Genomic DNA, 19623 nt, shown 5'->3' with positions numbered 1-19623 from the left:
ATTCAACATCTTTATCAATGACCTGGATGACAGAATTGGGAGCATACTTATCAAATTTGCAGATGACACCAAATTAGGGGGAATAGCTAATACCCCAGAGGACAGGATCAAGATTCAAAATGACCTGAATAGACTAAAAAGCTGGGCCAAAGCTAACAAAATGAAATTCAACATGCATTGAGAATGGAGCAAGCTTGTTTTCTGCTGCTCTAGAAAATAGGACTCAGAACAATGGATGCAAGCTGCAGAAAGAAAGAGATTCCAGCTCAACGTTAGGAGGAACTTCCTGACAGTAAAGGCTGTTCAACAGTGGCACACACTCCCTCAATGGAGTCTGGTGGAGTCTCCTTACTTTGAGGTCTTTAAGCAGAGTCTGGATGGCCATCTGTCACTGGGGATGCTGTGATGGAGAGTTCCTGCATGGCAGAAGAAGGGGGCTGGACTGGATCAGGACCCTTCTTGGGGTCTCTTCCAACTCTATGATTCTATGATTCTCTTCCCTGCTGAGCAAATCCAAGCTTCCTACCCTTTCTGCAGTATCTCTCTCTATCAAAGGGGATCTTCCATCCGCCCCAATGGGGCTTTTTAGGCCTGGGACTGGAGTAGATGAAAGGCCAGCGCCTGCTGCTTCCAATGGCTTTTGGGCATTGTGGTTTGATCTCCCACAAGAAGAAGAGGTGATGCGAGGTCCTGCTGCCTTGCAGCCAGTGCCAGGTAGAAAGCTGGGAAAAGGCGATGCCCACCAAAGGGCTATAATTAATGTGCCCAGTCTCCCCTCCTCTCTGCCAAGCGAGGCAGGTGCCAATGCCAGGGATGATGGGAAGCCTTGATAAGCCAGGATTTGGGAAGGGCACGCACTGAGTCACTTTGGCACAGAAAACGCTCTCCTGCTGAGGTTGGCACAGAAGCTGCCTCGCCTGGGGCCTTTGGAGCAGTTTCAGGAAGGAGAATCCCCAATGCTTTCTCTAGGGTTGGAAAAGCAGGTTCTTGCCTGTTTTAACTATTTAAAATTCAGCTTTTTGTTGCTTTAAAAAACACATTAGCAGCAGTCAAAAACTGTTAGACCAGAACATGGAGAAATAGGATGGCTTCCAACTGTTGAAGGGGTCAGATAAGGATGCAGAGCATCACTCCACAGGTTCAACATTTATGCAGAAAATATCGTGCAGAAAGAATAAAATAGAATGGAATAGAAACTTCATTTTTACCTGGCTTCTCCCACAGGATTGAGGATTAGACCCTTGAAAACGGGATGAGACCCGGAAGAAAGAGGGGTGAAGACAGGAGGACGGGACATCCATGGTCTAAGACACGCTGAGGATCCCATGGACGGCCCTTGGACTACAGGTCAAGCCAGAGATCTTCCTGGGAACCAGGATGACCGAACTGCAGCTGCTGTACTTTGGCCGCATCCATAAGAAAGAAGGACTCACAAGAAAAGGCAGTAACGCTGGGAAGATGCATGGCAAAATGGGGTTGGACTGGATGGCCCTTGCGGTCTCTTCCAACTCTATGATCCTAAGATGGAAGGATTACACAGAGAGGAAGGCCAGATGCCAGATGGATGGACTCAACCAAAGAATCATCTGGTATCCATCTGGTATCAGTTGGCAGAGACCCCAAGAAGGCCCTGATCCAGTCCAACCCCTTTCTTCTGCCATGCAGGAACTCTCCATCAAAGAATCCCCAACAGGCCAAAGAGGCCTGGATTTGCAGGACCTGAGAGAGTGTCTGAATAAAAATAGTCTGTTTAGTTTGTTTTCATTTGCACATTCATTCACACACATTCATATTCTCTTATTCATATATTCTCTTCCAACAGGCCTTCCCTGAATAATCCACCTGGTCTTCCATGGCCTTCCGTGGATACAGACCATGATGAAGACCACCCAAACTGCACACCCCAGTTGTGAGGCGGGATATAAATAATAATAAGTTACTGTAAGATGCCTCAATCCCATGGGAGAGGTGGCATATAAATTGTTGTTGTTGTTGTTGTTGTTGTTGTTATTTGAACATTTTGTAAGGAAATAGCAGCGTTCAAATTAGAGATGTTTTATTTAAGTCAATGCACATATTTAACTCAATGCCCATGAAAAGCTCTGGGAAGAGGAGCAGGAGGAGGGTAAGACCTCCAGGCCTCATGTCCCCTTGAGGAGTGACCCCCATGTCCTTCCAGGGACCCTGCCCCATCTTTGAGACCCCCTGCCCTCAGCACATGGCTGTCCTGAGGGTGACCGGCTGAAACAAGGGTCACTGCTTCCAGCCCACCCAGCGTCCATCCATGAGACAGAGGTCCTTTATCCGGCCATGGCTGGAGTGTGGCTTTGCTATGCGCAGATATGGAAGCGCATGGCAGAGAGAAGTGCTGAGCCTCCCTCCTGCAATCTGCAAACTCTGTCTCCTTATCCAACCAATCTCTTGTTCTCAAGGACTACACCTGTTTTCTGATTCAGCACAAAGAGGCTTCTTTCATCCGAGGAGCAGCTGACTTCCAACCATTGCCTTCAAGCCTCCTCAGGCGCAGCCCACACTTTCCAAGAACCTCTCTTTCTCTCTGAAGAGCGGCCAAAGGAAAATTCTCTTGACCGTCAGCGGTTCCCAGCAGGATGAGCAATGCAGACATGGGTCAGTCTTGGACACAGCCTTCTTACCCACGAGAGGGAAGGAATTCTGTTTAAATGCATTAGTCAAGGCTGTCTCCTGGCGTAGTGGTCTGAGCACTGGATGACATCTCTGGAGGTCTGAATCCTTCTCGGGCCACAGAAACCCACTGGGGGACCTTGGGCAAGCCACACTCTTTAGAGTCACCATAAAGAGTTGCAAACAACCCAAAGGCACACAACACACACACACACACACACATCACACACTTGGGCATCATGAGATGAGACGACTCACTGGAAAAGACTATGGGTCTCATTGAAGAGGAAGGCCCCCATTATTCCTTCTAGGATCCATGTTGGCTGCTGCTGTTGCCCTGACTTTGCAAGACCTGAGCCCCTTCATTGGTGGTTGGGGCTCTTGGAAGCCTCTTGGGCAAAGGGCCACCAGAATTTGAAGTTGACTTGAGAGCAAACAACATCTCCAGCCGTGCATTTTATGGAGGCTGCTATTCTCTTTTGTTTCCTAAGTGATGTGCGTTCCCCTTTATGCAAGTGTCCTCCTTGCTTGGCTTCCTCGAAAGGCCACTCATGAAAGATCCATCCCTTCTGGCGCATCCCATCCACTTTATTCCTTATTCTCAGGTCCTCAAAGGAGGCATCGGTGGAGACAGTGGGCACAGAAGCCCTGGGGAAATGGGGCTAAAAAGTGACTTTTGGTTACACTTGGCCATGTTGGCGAGGGCCAGACCTGGATCTTGGTTGGTGCTGGTGTTCCTCTTTCTGTCGTTGTCATTGTCATTGAACACATCTTGGAGGAAGAAGGACAACGCACGGGGAAGCCACATTCATTTTTCTTATCTTTTACCATCCCTGTCCATCTTGCTTTAATTTCTTTAATGAGTTTATATCTCCCCTTCCTCTTAAATGAGATTCAAGGCAGTGTGTATAAAGACAACAGCTAAAACACTAATGCATAAAAGTTTAAGAGGAGTTCAATATTACTATTATTAAAAGCACACTAAAGGTAAAAGGTAAAGGTAGTCCCTTGGCATGAATGTCTAGGGGCCGGTGCTCATCTCCGTTTCTAAGTCGAAGAGCCAGCATTGCCTGAGGACTGCTCTGGTGGCCATGTGGCCAGCATGACTGCACCGGACGCTGTTACCTTCCCACCAAAGTGGTAACTACCTATCTACTTGTGTTTGCATGCTTTTAAAGTGCTAGGTTGGCAGAAGCTGGGACTAAAGACAGGAGCTCAACCCATCATGCGGCACCCGGGCCTCGAACAGCCAACCTTCCAATCTTCCGATCATAAGAATTGGTATCCTAACCACTAAGCCACCGCAGACTAGAAAACCCTTAAAACCCTTAAACATAGTCCCAAGGGATCTGGTGTCCCCCACACCCCAAGGAAACCAAAATCTGCAGATGCTCAAGTGCCGTTGTCCCCAATGGCGGCACATACATGCGGCCGTGGCATTAGGGACAACGGGATTTCAGGTGTCCTGTTGTCCATAATGGCAGTGTGGCTGCAATATTATTTACATTTCTCTCTCTTTTTCTATATGAACTGAATGTAATGGCAATGGGGAAGTGGTCCTTTCTTTCTGTGGAAGATGGAGAGGAGGAGGAGGCACCGTGGGCATTAAGCTTGGTCTGTTTGTTCCCCTTGGCAGGCATGGCAGTCCAGGGCAGGGCTGGGACACTGGGCAGCAGTTGTTCCGGATTATTCTGCTTGATAAACACCTGATAAATCTCCCTATCAGTGTGCCATTTGGAGATAGGCATCGGCTCCGTAGGAAGGCTGCCCAGCCCCATTGTTAAAAAGGTTGGAGGAGTGATCTGGCACCTTATTGGAACAGAAAATTACCCTCCAAGGAAAGATGGGGAAAACTTGCTGACGAGGGAAAGAGAGAAGGATGCCAAGGAGAGGAAGAAGGGGCAAAGCGTGGGCATGGAAACAGCCACGCAGAAGAAGGCCATCCCTGCCTGGGCAGAAAGTGGCTGCGCAATTGAGTTCCCATTGTCGGTAGCAGAAGTTACAAACCCCATAAAAGTAGTGCAGGATAGAATTAAACGTGGGCATTGCAGATACTGAGAGCAAAACAACCCTCTCTCTGCAATCCCATTTTGCACAGCCTGGGTGGATCTCTAAAAACATGTCTGGGTTGGCCAAACAGCAAACTACAATAACAACCAAAATCCACAAAACAGCAGTACCTTTATTGGGCCAACCCAAATGCACAAAATGCATGATGCAAGCTTTCGAAGCTCCACTGGCTTCTTCTTCTTCATCTTGTAGAGGTGCTTAAAAATGATACACAAGAGAAAGGAAAAGAGATGCTGTTGTTGTTGTTGTTCTCAGTTAAGGGGGTCTGGAGGGGTCTCCATGCGGACAGAGGCCATTGCTACCTTCTGACCATTTGGGTTCTGGGAGACAAAAGAGTTTTAAAGTCCGGAAATGAAGTTTAAACTCCAATAGCAACACAAAAAGCCAAGGACCCCTGTCACTCCTGTGGCTCCTGTAGTGAATCCATCAGGGTACCTCTTCCAGGCTGATGACAAGATAAAGCACTTGGCTTCAATTGAAGATACTTTCACCCAAATATATATATATCCCGCCCTTCAGCCCTAATGGCTCTCAGGGCGGCTTACAATTATTGTTTTTAATCAGACAGTTCCCTGCCCACAGCCTTACAATCTAAAAGACACGAAACAAAAGGAGAAGGGAATGGTGGAGGGAAAGGGGATGAGGTCCAGTGGTTCTTCTCTCCCTCTGAGGCCTGGACCAAGGCAGATGGATTGGAGGGAGGGCCCTTCCTTCTTCCAGGCTGGCCCTGATGGAGTTGGACTGCCTGGTGAACTCCCTCTCAGGCCGGCAGTATAACAGTATAAAAAAGTGTAACTCCAAAGCAAAGTTGTTGTGTAGGACCAAGGTGTTCTCTACAGTTGTTTTGAACCCAGGCCCCAAAAAGCGTGGGGTGAAACCCCTCCATCCCAGACAAGGTGAAGGTGGGGATGAACTACACCTCCCCAAAAAGTCTCAGGCAAAGTCAGGCCAAGACCCCCGTGCGTTTGGGGACCCTCAGCCAAGAGTATTGAAAAGCATCAGGCCAAAAGGCCAAATTTCCCTTTGTGGACCGTCCAGCTCCATCAGGACAGAAGAGGGCTCCAAGTGGGTTGCATTCGCCCTGAGGCTTCTGCCAGGGTTCTTCCAGCTGTGTCTTCTTCCCATTCATTGGATCACACACAAACACACAAACACACACACTCCCTGGAAAACAAAGGAGCCCCTCGCTCTGCTCAGAGATGGAAGATGCCCAGGAAGATTCATGCCCACTGACTCAACCATGCGATCCAAAGAAACATCCAACATCTCATTTATCTCTGGGTTAGTTTTGCCTAATCCAGAAGCAAGCATCCAGAAGAGTGTTAAAAGGCAATATGAAACTCCTATCTACCTGGTTCGAAGCGCAGAGGGTCCCTTGGAGCAATTCGACCAGGAAGGATGGACAGAAAAAGCAATAATATTCCAGGAAATCTTCTTGTTAAAAATAAAATCTCAAAATGAAAATAGAAATGGTGAAAAATCAGAGACATAGAAAGATATCGGTTATACAGAAACATTGGGAAAGGAGAGAAAATTAAGCCCAGTAACTGTCTCCAAAATTCTTCTCCAAATAAAAGAAAGATCAGAGTTCCAGCAAAGCGCAGCAAAAAAGGTCCTTCATCCTGAAAGAAGCCCAACTTGTCAACCCAAAACCTCTCAAAAAGATCCTGAAAACCAGCAAGGCAAGGAAGAAGACGGTCCCTTTGGAGGCCTATTTGGGCTCAACCAAAACACTGCCTTCACGGATTAAGCTAATCCTGTTGTCTGAACCCTCTCCTTTGGAGCTTCTGCAGGAATTGTCCTGCCTCATGATGGAAGGAATGCAAGCTTTTATCTAAACAGCATCCTTTGCATCTTGCAAGTGGCTGTATAAAAAGTCACAAAACCTGATGTGCCCAAAAAGGAGGAAACTCCTCTATCTTCTTTTCCGATCTCACCTGCCATTCTCTCCGTTTTCAGGTGAGGCTACACCCAAACCTCAATGGCAAACGCCTTGGTGGGTGATTTGGGCCAAGGCTTCCTCTCTGTCCCAAGAGCAGCCGCAGGGATGGTGGCCTGGGTCAGGAGATGGCTCTCAGAGGTCCTCCATCCGTGGTCCATCCGTGGTCCTCCGGTTCTGAAGGTGGGCATCCGGAGGCAGGCGCTGGCTGAGATTCTGGTGGCCCATCTGCCTGGCCCTGTTGCCCAATGGTTGCCCTCCCTGGGAAGGCTGAGATGGCCTTGCCATGGGGCAGGAGACATCCCACCCATCTTACCAGGTTGGCTGGGAATCTTAGAATCACAGAGTCCTAGAGTTGGAAGTGACCCAAAGAAGGGCCCTGATCCAGTCCAACCCCCTTCTTCTGCCATGCAGAAAATCACAGTCAAAGCATTCTCTGTGACAGATGGCCATCCAGCCTCTGTTTAAAGAACTGGAGGAGTGCTGGACCACCGATGGTCTGCCATATTGAGAGACCCCAGGGCCTTCCTTGGCAGGAGTGGCTCTGCTCCATTTGCCGCTGGCCATGTTTCGGATCTAGTTGCCTTTGGTGGGTGAGAGGGCAACTGGGTTGCTTGCGGAGGAGCTTTCCACCATTCTGCTCTCATGAACAGATCACTGCCTGCTAGGAGACCTGGAGTTGGAGGGGCCAGAATTAAGGCCAGAGGTGGGCACCATGTGGCTCATGCACTCCATGTGCTCCCAAGAGACCCAGGCTGGAGCATTTTTAGAGTAGGAGAAAAGGTAGACTACCACCTGTAGGGCTTTCAGCTCCTTAAACTCCTTCCTCCCAAAACTATGTTTCCCAAACTGGAAGTGGATTCCTACTAGTTCTTCTTCATGCTGAACCCGGGTGGGTCCTTCTGGAAGGAAGCATCCCCAGACCCCCAACGCCTGACAGCCGACCCCAAGAGATGCTCCACTGGGATTAAGCCCACACAGCCCCTTCTTCCCGATAGCACTCAGGGATGGAGATGGCAGGTCCAGCACTCAGTTGAACTCTTAATTCCCATCAGCCCCCTCCCCAGTGGTGACGCATGATGAGACTGGGAGATGCATGAGCGTCTGGAAGACCAAACGTCTCCACCTGGGAATTCAAGGGAGGTCTTAATAGGACCACAAGATGGCCTCTCTTCCCCTAGAAGCTTTTACAATCAGTGGATTAAACGGTTGCTGTTGCATGCCTTCAAGCTGCTTCCAATTTATAGCGGTCATAATGGAACCCTCTGATGTGGTTTTCTTGGCAGGGTTTGTTCAGAGAGGGCTTGACACCCCCGTGTTCTTCATCTGAGGCTGAGAGAGTGTGACTTGGCCCAAGGCTACCCAAAAGGTTTCCATGGCCAGCCAGGGTCCTGGGAAACCTTGGTCTCCTAGAGTCCTAGTCCAGAACCCATTAAAGCCTTTTCATGGCCAGAGCTCTTCATAAGATGGTTGCCCCCATTGCATTGCCCTGAGGAGGCTAAGAGAGTGTGACTTGCCCAGGGCCACCGAAAGGGTTTCCAGGACTGAATGTGTAGATGGACCCTAGCATCCAGGAATCTTAATCCAACACTCAGACCATTAATCTCTTGGGTCTCATGGACCCAAGAGGGTTGAATCAGTTTGCTCTCAAGCAAGTCCCAGGCTGCATCCACACTCAAGAATTAATGCAGTTGGACACGTTTTAACCACCGTGGCACAATGCTTACAGGATTCTGGCGTTTGCAGTTTGTACAGCAAACTACACATCCCAGCATTCCATCACATTAAGCCATGACAGTTAAAACTGTGTTAATTCTTCAGTGCAGATGGAGCCACAGTCCTGAAAGGCCCCAATGGAAACTGGACACTGCTTGATCTTAAGGCCCCTGGCTCTAGCCCGACCCTTCCGGAACTGACTGTCCATTAGAGAGGAGACCGCACTCTATATTCTGGAGCGGACGGAGGGTTTTTCTCCCAAAGGAATGGACACAAGGCTCCTCCACACCCAGATGTTTTCCTGTCCCTCTTGGGTTTGTCAGCCACGAAGGGTGTGAGGTCCACAAACCTATTAATTTGTCCCAGAGGGGTGTATGATAATGGCAACCCACACAGTTGTCCTGCACAACAGCCTTGCAAGCTGGCCTACTTTGCAAACGCTCACGGCTGGCCCAGCCCCGTTAACCCAGTGGGAGAGATAGTCCAAGGGGATGATGGAGGCGAGGATTAGGCAAAGGGACTTATTCCAGCCAGGCGTCTTTGGAGGGAGGCTGGAGGAAACTGGCCTGAATCCAGGGGACTTTGCAAAAGAATCTTTTCATATTTTCATTGCAATGTTTTTAGAGGATTTAATGCTGATTTAAATTAGTGCTTTTTTAAAAATAGGACAGCATATTTAATGGCTGTTACATTGCTATTAGTTAATTGCCGTTGTGCCTTAGATGCACAATACTGTATATACAGTGCCATGGTTGAATGGTGCCCCTTATGTAAAATGGTAAAATCAAGGTTTTGTTTTAAAAATATTTTGACGCTGTGGATGGTTGAATCCATGGATGCAGAATCCAGAGAGAAAGAGGGCCGGCTGTATTCTGTGCGATCAGGAGAAAGACAGGGCAGAAATGAATTAGATCAGCCACTTTGGGATGTGAGCCTCCTGGCACAATGGGTGTTATATATAGGAAGCCTCTGGAATCAGTGGTCAGGCAAAAATCAGACTTTGGTGCGTTGTGTGCCTCCAAGTCATTTCCGACTTCTGTGGAACTGCTAAGGAGAACCTGCAAAGCCATCATGGTGTCGCGGTTTGAGCACTGGACAGTGACTCTGGCGGTCAGGGCTAAATCCCCCTCGGCCGTGGAAACCCATTGCGTGATCTTGATGGGTCAGGAAAAAAGATCCCAGCTCAACATTAGGTGGAACCTCCTGACAGTAATGCTGCCTCAATGGAGAGCGGATGAGTCTCCTTCTATGGAGGTCTTTCAACAGAGGTTGGATATACATCTGGCCCAGGAAGGGCTTTGAGAGTTCCTGCATGGCCAAAGAAGGGGGTTGGACATAGAATCAACTCTATGGTTCTATGAGTCACACGCTCTCAGCCCCAGAAAACCCTGTCCTAGGGTTGCCTTAGGGTCCCCATATGTCAGATGTTACTTGAAGGCACACAACAACAGACAGCAAAGGTGAACCTATTGTCTGGTTTTCTTGGCTTGCCCAGGATCCCCAGAAGATGCTTACAAATCCTGTTCAGGATCTTGGTGATGATGGGGTGATTATATTGAGAGGAACAAATACCTAAAGGTTAAAGGACAGTTGGGCAGTTTAATGATTATAGCACAACATGGCTAAAGCAAACTAGCGATAAAGAGGAACAATGGGATTGTGAAAGATTAACCAGAACTGTGGAAACTTGCCAGGAAGGCAGGAAGACAGGAATTAGTCAATAAACTGGTTCTGGAAATTAAGAAATGTTAAAAGGTAACTTGAAGAAAGGATGTTGCTAAAACTATGCATTTTTGAATGTATAAAAGGTTTGAAGAAAGACAATTGGGTGGGACAGTCTTGGAATTGCCATTTAGGCAGCTGTCACCCCGTACGGAGAATAAAGGTGTGCTTATTTTGAGCTACAGTTGGACTCTGGACTTTCTTTGTTGCTGGGTGCTCCAAGGACCCTTCCGACAATAGGTTGGGAGGGCTTGTTACCCTCCCCCTTCAATATGGGATAATCCAAGGCAGCAGCAGCAGCATCTGGATGCAGGCCCCAGGAAAAGAGATTCCAGCTGAACATTAGGAGGAACCCCCTGGCAGTAAGAGCTGTTCAATGGAGGAATGGACTGACTTAGACCGTGGTGAGGTCTCCTTCCCTGGTCCTGGAGGTCTTTAAGCAGAGGCTGGATGGCTATCTGTCAATGGGGATGCTTTGATGGAGAGCTCCTGCATGGCAGAATCAGGCTGGACTGGATCAGGGCCCTTCTTGTCAAGATGTAGACAATCTTCTTGGGGTCTCTCCCAACTATAGGACTCCATGACCTCTCTCTCTGGCGGAGATGGAGTCCAATGAGTCACTTGTGTCCGAAGAGGAGGAGCTGGAGCTGCTTGAGTCCAGGAGCAGCACCAGTGCTGGTCTGGTTCTGGCCCACTGGCCTCCTGCAGGCGCTTCTTCTCCAGGCCATCAAGACAAGAAAGCCTTAGCCTGAACCAAAGACAACAAACCAAAAGTAACAAACAGAAAGGCCGAGGGGAAAAGTGTTCACAGAATAAAGCATAACAATTGGATGTTGCAGAGACAAAGTATTCCCTTACAGCAAGATAAAAACATTGGGATAGATCAGGCTCATGATAATTCCTGTATAAAACTAATAATCATAATAATAATAATAATAATAATAATAATAATAATAATGATTCTAAACAGTTGTGTGTGTGGATTCCTCTCTCGAGGGTTTGGGAAACGTTCGTTGTTCTTGGACTACAGCTCCCAGAATCCCCCAGGAAACAGCCTGCTGTCTTTGCTGTGAGGAATTCTGGGAGATGTAGTAGCAAGAAACTAATAATGTTCGGTGTGTGTTTTTAGAGGAATAAAAGAATCACCCTTTTGATTTGTAAATAATTATAAACGGTTGTGTACAAAACAGGGCTGTCTAGTGAGAAAAGGAAGCCCCTGCTTTCAGGGGTTTCTCTCATGAGGGCTTGTGTCTTGGACTACAGCTCCCAGAATCCCCTGAGGGAGCAGGCCTGCCACGTATGCTGTGGGGGATGCTGGGAGCTGTAGTAGCAGCAGCAGCAGCAGCCGAAAAGGAGAGTGAATGTCCCTTTCTCCCTCAGGAACAGCAGCAGCAACCACAAGGCTCCCCTTTAACCCCCTGAAGCCTCTCCTTTTCCCTTCCAAGGGGAGACATAGCTCTACACTTTCCTATCTCTGTGAGCCCTTGGAGGCTCCTCCTCTTCCTCCCTCGCGTGGCCCCAACCATAGAGTCTTCCGACGCTGCTCCTCCTCTCTATGGCAGGAAGGGCCGTGGGGCCGTCATTTTGAGGCCGGGCGGAAGTGGGCGGGCGCCGTCGGCTTCTTTTGCCCTTTTCTCTCTCTCTCTCTCTCTTTCCTCGTGGGTTTCCTTGGAGACGGACTCCTCGAGCGGAAGTGGGGGAGGCGTTTCCGGCGGCCCGAGGCGGTTGAGGAAGAGGCCGAGGGTGAGTGGGGCAGAAGGGGGCCGGCCTTGGGGCGGGGATGATGGGCCCCGGTCGGGCCCCTTCCTCTTGGACTGCAGCTCCCAGAATCCCCCGCGCAGCAGGGCCCGGAGCAGCGAGCGCGGACCACACGGAGGACCCTGGAGCTGGAGGGCGCCGCCGCCGCTAAGGGCCACCCAGGCCAGCCCCTTCCTTCCTCCCTTCCTCTGCCCCGCAGGAAGACAGAGGACCCCGGAGGAGAGAGGGAGCCCAAGGGCCGTCCAGAGGCAAGGAATAGGGCCCCTCTGTTCTTGAAGCAGGGGCCGGAGGGGGCTGCTTTGGCGGAGAGTCCCTGCCTGGCAGAAGGAGAAGAAGAAGAAGGGGCTGGGCTGGACGCAAAGGAAGACAAGGGAAGCCTATTGGTCCTTGGCAGTGACTCCCTGCAAAGGCGGAGGAATGGAGGAGAATGGACAGCCCCTCTAGCCCCACCCAGGAGATCCGGGGAGGCTAAGGCAGGCGCCCTTCTTCTGCCAGGCAGGAGTTGGAAGGGAGCCCAGGGGCCTAGGCATTCCCATGTCTCCCTCCAGCTCAGGGCTGGAAGAAGGTCTCCCCCAGTGAAGGCGGCCGTAAGGGAGGAGCAACAGTGCCTGGCTGCCTGGTGAGGCTGGCCTCCTCTGTAGCGGATGAGCGGCCGGAGTCATTGTCAACAAAGCCTCCTTGAGAGGATACTCAGCCCTCCATATTTGCGGCTTTGTTATTAGGCCTTTCTAGCTCCTCCAGCGCAGTTCTATGGTCAGTCTCTGTCAGACGTTGGCCACAGAGTTGCCCCGGAGGACCCAGAGATTCCTAGAGAGGTGTCCTCTCTGGTAAAAACATGGTGTTCTTGTTGTTTGTGTTTTTTGCCCCCAATCCTAGTGCATGTGTTGTTCCTGGCACAAAGCTTCTGCATGGGGACACACACCAACAACATTTACGCAAGCAGAGCCTGACCGGCTTCCTTTCCTTCTTCCTCCAGAGCGCTCCTGCAAGAGATTCTGCGCCCGTGAGGGGATGGCAGAGACCCTTCAGAAGAAGCTCCAAGGGGAGCTAGAGAAATACCAGCAGCTGCAGAAAGGTAACCGACCCCAGAGAGGAAAACCGGGGACCCCCTTCTGCCCCATGGCTTTCCTCTCAGTCCCAGGCTGGCTGCACAGGTTCACTCTCCCTTGTCATCCCAAAGGATCAGGACCAGAATTCTGCCATGCAGGAAATCCAGATCAAAGCATCCCCATCGACAGATGGCCATCCAGCCTCTGTTTAAAGACCTCCAAGGAAGGAGAATCCACCACAATCTCCGAGGAAGGAGTGCATTCCACTGTCAAACAGCCCTTACTCTCAGGAAGTTCCTCCTAATGTTGAGCTGGATCTCTTTTTCTGGAGCTTGCATCCATTGCTCCATTGGGTCCTGTTCTCTGGAGCAGCAGAAAACAAGCTTGTTCTCCTCTCAATATGACATCCCTTCAAATATTTAAACAGGGCTATCATATCACCTCTATAACCTCCTTTTCTCCAGGCTGGAAACATCCCAGATCCCTCAGGCGTTCCTCTAGGGCAAGGTTTCCAGACCTTCACCATTTTTGTCGCCCTCCTTTGGACACATGGCTCCAGTTTTCTCAATGTCCTTTTTGAATTGTGGTGCCCAGAACTGGACACAATATTATTCCAGGTGGGGCCTACCAGAGCAGAATACAGTGGGCACTATTACTTCCCTTGATCAGACACCATACTTCTATTGATGCAGCCTAAAATTGCATTGGCCTTTTTAGCTGCCGCATCGCAATGAGATACGCAGCAAGCTAGATTAGGATATAGCCTTTGTGTATATGCAGACTAAAGCCATAGTAAACTGTTGTTTGAACTGCAAGCTACTTCTGTGGCTTTGGAGTCGGTCTCAGCTCTTAGGAAACACAGTAGACAAGACATGTTTTCTGCTACTCTGCTGATTCAGAGCTAAACGCAACAGGCTTGGCTTTGCCCTTTTTTAATATATTTCATATTTTTGTTTCCTACCCAAAGGCTAAGCCTTAGAAAACTTCAATTACCCAGCGCCTTGGAGACTTCGGGCTTTTCTCAGGGATGCTTAGTATTTATCTCCTGCTGCATGGCAGAATGTGGTGGGTTTGGATGGCCCTTGGGGGTGTCTTCCAACTCATAAATTACAAGGAAAGAATCAGAATCAAGAGTTGGAAGAGACTGCAAGGGCCCTGATCCAGTCCAACCCCCTTCTGCCATGCAGGAACTCCTCCATCAAGCATCCCCACTGACAGATGGCCATCCAGCCTCTGCTTAAAGACCTCTAAGGAAGGAGACCCAGGAAGCGTCTTCCACTGTCAAACAGCCCTTACTCTCTGGAAGTCCCCCAAATGTTGAGCCATATTTTTTCCTGAGAATTAAAGGGGGAAACATCACATTATTGAAAGGATGTATGGGGCATAAATCGAATAAGAGATAAAAAACAGAATAGAAAAGACAGACATAGCGATGGAAGTGGAATAAGAAAATTAGAAATAGAGAAAATAGAGAAAAGAACATGGATAAGGGGTATGTATAATTTACGTATTACAATGTAAATGGAGATGAAATGACATGGAGATAAATAACGGAAGTTGAAAATAATCAGATACATGATATATGATTATCGTTTCTGAAGAAAACTAGATTAAACATGATATTGTGATATATTAAGGTGATATCTGAATTCTAAGGCATTGAAGTATCGGGGACATGAAGGAAATTGTATTGGTGTTAATTGATGATGCTTGGGAAAGGAGCCGCTGCTAACAGAAGACACCCTTTTCTTCTTCCAGATATCAGCAAATGCATGAACGCCCGGCAGAAACTGGAGGCCCAGCTGACAGAACAACGTTGTGAAAGAGGTGAGTCGTCCTCCCTCCTTCCCCTCCACCTTAGAAGGCAATGCCATTATCAAAAATGTTTACACGGGTTTCAGAGAAACAAGTCATGCCAGACAAATGACCACTTGGTAGATGAAGGAATGCTGTGGATGTAGTCTATCTTGATTTCAGTAAGGCCTTTGACAAAGTTCCCAAAGACATTCTTGCAACAAGCTTGTAAAATGTGGACTAGACAGGCAACTGTTAATGGATTTGTATTGGTTGACCGGTCGAACCCAAGGTGCTCAACATGGCTCTTTTCATCCTGGAGGAGTGACCAAGGATGTCCAGTGGGGGCTCGTCCCTGGGCCCAGTGCTATTCAACATCTTTATCAAGACCTGGATGACAGAATTGGGAGCATACTTATCAAATTGTGCAGATGAACCAAATTAGGGGAATAGCTAATACTCCAAGGCAAGGATCAACATCAAAATGACCTGAATAAACTGGAAAGCTGGGTCAAGCTAAAAAATGAAATTCAAACAGAGAAATGTAAGCTACTTAAATTCAGGATGGAAAAATGAAATGCACAAATATAGGATGGGGGACACCTGGCTTAAGGAGACTTCTATGTAGGATCTAGAATCATACCACAGTTGAACAGAGCCAGGTGTACCCCATAATCCTCTATCTGTGCATTTTCATTTGCCCTAAGTGCATACCTTACATTCTCCCGGTTGAATTTCATTTTGTTAGCTGTGGCCAGCTTTCTATCTATTCAGGTATTTTGAATGTTTGATCCCCTCTGGAGTATTAGCTATTCCTCCTAATTTGGGTGTCATCTGCAAGTGATAAGTATGCTCCCAATCATCCAGGTCATTGATAAAGATGTTGAATAACACTGGCCCGACAGAGCCCCACTGGACACCCCACTGGTCACGTCTCTCCAGGATGAAAAGGAGCCATTGTTGAGCTCCCTTTGGTTCGCCGGTCAACCAATTACAGATCCATGTAACAGTTGCCTGTCTAGCCCACATTTTACAAGCTGTTTGCAAGAAATGTCATGGAAACCTTGTCAAAGGCCTACTGAAATCAAGATATACTAATCCACAGCATTCCCTTCATCTACCAAGTGGTCATTTTATCAAAGAAAGAGATTAGGTTTGTCTGGCATGACTTCTTTCTCTGAAACCATGTTGACTTTTTGTGATGATGGCATTGCCTTCAGATGTTCACAGACTCCTGTTTAAGGATCTGCTCCAGATTTTCCTGGATTGATGTCAGACTAACTGGACGTTAATTGTTGGGATCCTCTTTCTCTTCCCTTTTTGAAGATGGGACAATGTTTGCCCTCCTCCAGTGGCTGGGATTTCTCCTGTTTTCCAGGAGTTTCAAAGACTATTATTGCCAATGGCTCCGATTACATTTGCCAGTTCTTTTAATACCCTGTGGATGGAGTTCATCTGGTCATGGAGACTTAGGCCTGTTACAGACGGCCAAAATAAAGCTGCTTCGGGTCTCTTTGGAGGTATGCTTTTAAATGATGCATGGGTCCTAAGAGCTGGAGGTGCCCAAAGCCACACCCATTCCTAAGCACCGGAGTGCAGCTTTGGTGCAGCTTCCGGATTCTTAGGATGCATGCATCATTTAAACAGCATACCTCCAAAGAGAACCGAAGCAGCTTTATTTTGGCAGTCTTAACAGGCCTTAAATTCATTTAGATAATAAAAGGTTTCCTTACTATCTCTTTACTTATTCTGTGCTGTCTCTGCCTCTGCTCCATTATCCCAGGTGTGAGCCCCTTTTCTTTTCTGAGAAGACGAGGCAAAGAAGGTTTGAGAATTCTGCCTTTTCTCTGTCTTCTCTTAGCATTTTTGCCACTCTCCATTCAGTGACCTACGTTTCCTCTTCTTCCTTTGGCTGCGGACATATCCAAAAAGCCCTTTTTTTTTCTTAACCCTCTAGCAAGACTGAGTTCTTCTGCGCTTTGCTTTTCTGACTTACCCCTTATTTCTTTGAATTCCTTTTTGTGATTTCCCCCTTTTTCCATTCTTAACATCTTCCGTTTCAAACTCATGCTCTTGAAAGTTCCTTAGTCATCCATCCTGGTTTCTTGAGACGTCTCCGTTTTTCTTTCTCACTGGAACTGTTTGAAATTGTGCCTTCATATCTCCCTTTTGAGAAAGTCCCATCCGTCCTGACTCCTTTATCTTTTAGTATTTCTGACCATGGAATCGCCCTCAATACTTCTCTAAGTTGGAATCCGCTCTCTAAGTCTGATCTCTGCCTGTGCTTCTCTTTTCCAGTGTTACAAACTCCAAGGAGAACATGGTCACTTCCACCTAAGGATCCCACCATTGCACCCCATTAACCAAGTCATGTTGTTAGGATCAGATCCAAAAAGCTGACCCCCTTGTTGCCTCTTCCACCTTTTGGACCATGAAATAGTCTTCCAGGCAAGTGAGGAATTTGCTAGCCTTGAGGATTGGGCTGAGTTTGACTTCCAGCAAATATCAGGTAGTTGAAGTCGCCCATCACTACTACATCTCTCTTTTATATGGTGGGTCATCTGTTCTAGAAAGATATCACCATCCTCCGTCTGACTTGGGGTCTGTAGTAGACCCCACCGTAAATCCTTGTTTGTTTCCCTCCCTTTGATTCTTATCAAGATGCTCTCCTCTGGCTTCCAATTGATGTCCGGATCTCTTCACTGGTGTAAATATCTCTGACATAGAGTGCATTCCTCCTCCTTTCCTGTTTAGCCTATTGCTCTTAAAGGTTACCCCTCTATTTCCACATTCCAATCATGGACTCATCCCACCAGGTTTTCAAGTGAGCCTATTATATCATATTGCTTTGTTGTTCTAGTTGTCGAGTTCATCTTGCTATTTCCCATGCTCTGTGCATTAGTGTAGAGACATCGCAGACCTTGGGTCCCATCACTACTAATCTCTCTTTCTGACGTGTTGGTCATCTGGTTCTGAAAGGCATCATACCAATTCCTCGTCTGACTGGGGGTCTGTAGTAGACCCCCCCGTAACATCCTTGTTGTTCTCTCTCCCCTTTGATCTTATCCAGAGCTCTCCACCTGGCTTCCATGAGCTTGGGGCAGGCTTGTTTTCTCAGCGGGGAAAAGGACAGCAAACATGTTAGGCAATGGGCTGCTTGAAGGGCATAATGGAAATGTTGGAAATGTATTTCCCCCTAATTTCAGCCAGCTGAGAAATGAAAGGAATGATTTAAATGTAGATTCAGTCAAGGGTTTGTAGTTTGCTAGTAAACTACAATTGTAAGCACTTGTCTACTCACAGTTCTGTAAGTCTATTGCAGCCAACAAGGCAATTTAACCAAGTTACATTCATCAGAAAAATACAGCAGTACTAGTAAAAATAGAGTATATGCAATATAGCTGTCAATAAACTATATGAAGCAAAATATATTTACATAGTGTTTTTAGCTTTCACAGTGGCTCCTCCACATCCACTGGGTGCGGGTGTAAAGGACCCCATGGCTGTGGAAATAAAAAATCCCCATTTCTTTTTTTGACTCAAAAACCACTCTAGGAATCTCTACTCCTCCTGGGCAACTCTATGGTCAACATTGCCAGACGTTGATCATAGAATCACACGGAAGACCTTCAAATGCCTAGAGGAGTGTTCGGTCTAGGAATTTCTAGGTTCTCCAGCACAACTCTATGGGCAGTTTCTGGCAGAGTTATGCTGGAGGACCTAGAGATTCCTAGAGAGGATATATTAACCAAATCCGTGATAATCAACATCTGCGAAAGTCAAAACACAAATATGGAGGGCTGCCTGTATTTGGTAATGCCCTACATTTTTCTGACTGTCCTACATTTTGGAGTGCCTTGTCCTCAGTCACCTGGTGACCCTGGACTTCCTAAGTCACCAGTGGGTTTCCTTGGCCCAGCAAAGGGATTTGAATCCTAATCTCCCAGAGCCATAGCCCTATGCTCCTCCTTCCTTGGAGATCTTTAAACAGAGGCTGGATGGCATCATCATGGGCATGCTTTGATCGAGAGTTCCTGCATGGCAGAATGGGATTCTGGTGGATGGCCCTTGGGGTCTCTTCCACTTCTAGGATTCTCTGACCAGTGCACCAGGCAGGGCCCTCAGAGAATGCGCTTCACACACACCACACACTGGACAGTGGCCTTACTCGCCTTTTCTCACCCCCCAAATCCCACTGTAGGAACTGGACTTCCTGGACTCCTCCAACTCCGTCTACAAGCTGATTGGGCCGGTGCTGGTGAAGCAGGACATGGATGAGGCGAAAGCGACGGTTGGGAAGAGGCGGTGAGTACATCACTGGAGAGATGTGAGTGGATCCGGGGAGGGTTCAGTGCAGGGAGCCCCTTGAGGCCACGCTCTGAGCCTCCCTGGCTCAGGAAGGGACAGGGGCCGGCTTGGCCTGACTCTGGATTAGGGCACCCACCTTGCCTTCACACTGTTCCCAGTTAGAGGGGACTCTCAAGGCTTCCTGGGCAGCTTTCCCTCCTTCAGACTCTCTGGAAAGCAGCAGCTGCTGGTGAGAGGCATCAGGACGGACAAACCACTGACCAATCTCTGCATAGTGGTCCTAGGTGCCTCCGGCTCAAAAGATGAGTTTCACTGAGGAGGAGATGGAGGAAAGGTTCACACACTCACCTGGCAGGGAGAGCCAGGTCTGGACCACACTTCAGACCCTAGGCCAGTGGTTCCCAAACTTTGGTCCTCCAGATGGTTGGGACTACTTGGAGGACCAACATTTGGGACCACTGATCTAGTGAGACTATAAGGTTTCTTTGAGGTTAAAAAAAGTATTTATTTGCAGTGTTTTCCCACTTTGAGGGCACCCCTAACCCAGCGAATGCGGAAGGCCCATTGTGCAGAGGCTTAGACTCATAAGCTAGAAAGGCATCCCAGGGTCCAAGCCCTTTGCCA

General features: G+C 48.2%; 1 protein-coding gene across 1 annotated transcript; it reads left to right on the top strand.

Moving 5' to 3' along the window:
- Positions 1–11695: 11695 nt before the first annotated feature.
- On the top strand, positions 11696–19022 carry PFDN6 (prefoldin subunit 6). Its single transcript, XM_042452268.1, is given in 6 exon segments — positions 11696–11833; positions 12825–12923; positions 14656–14724; positions 17508–17515; positions 18893–18997; positions 18999–19022. Coding segments are annotated over 5 exon segments (270 nt in total). The 5' UTR covers positions 11696–11833; positions 12825–12859.
- The last annotated feature ends 601 nt before the right edge of the window (positions 19023–19623 follow it).

The sequence above is a fragment of the Sceloporus undulatus genome, chromosome 2 (genome assembly GCF_019175285.1).
Source record: "Sceloporus undulatus isolate JIND9_A2432 ecotype Alabama chromosome 2, SceUnd_v1.1, whole genome shotgun sequence".
Taxonomy (NCBI): domain Eukaryota; kingdom Metazoa; phylum Chordata; class Lepidosauria; order Squamata; family Phrynosomatidae; genus Sceloporus; species Sceloporus undulatus.
This window is presented reverse-complemented; position numbering and strand designations above follow the sequence as displayed.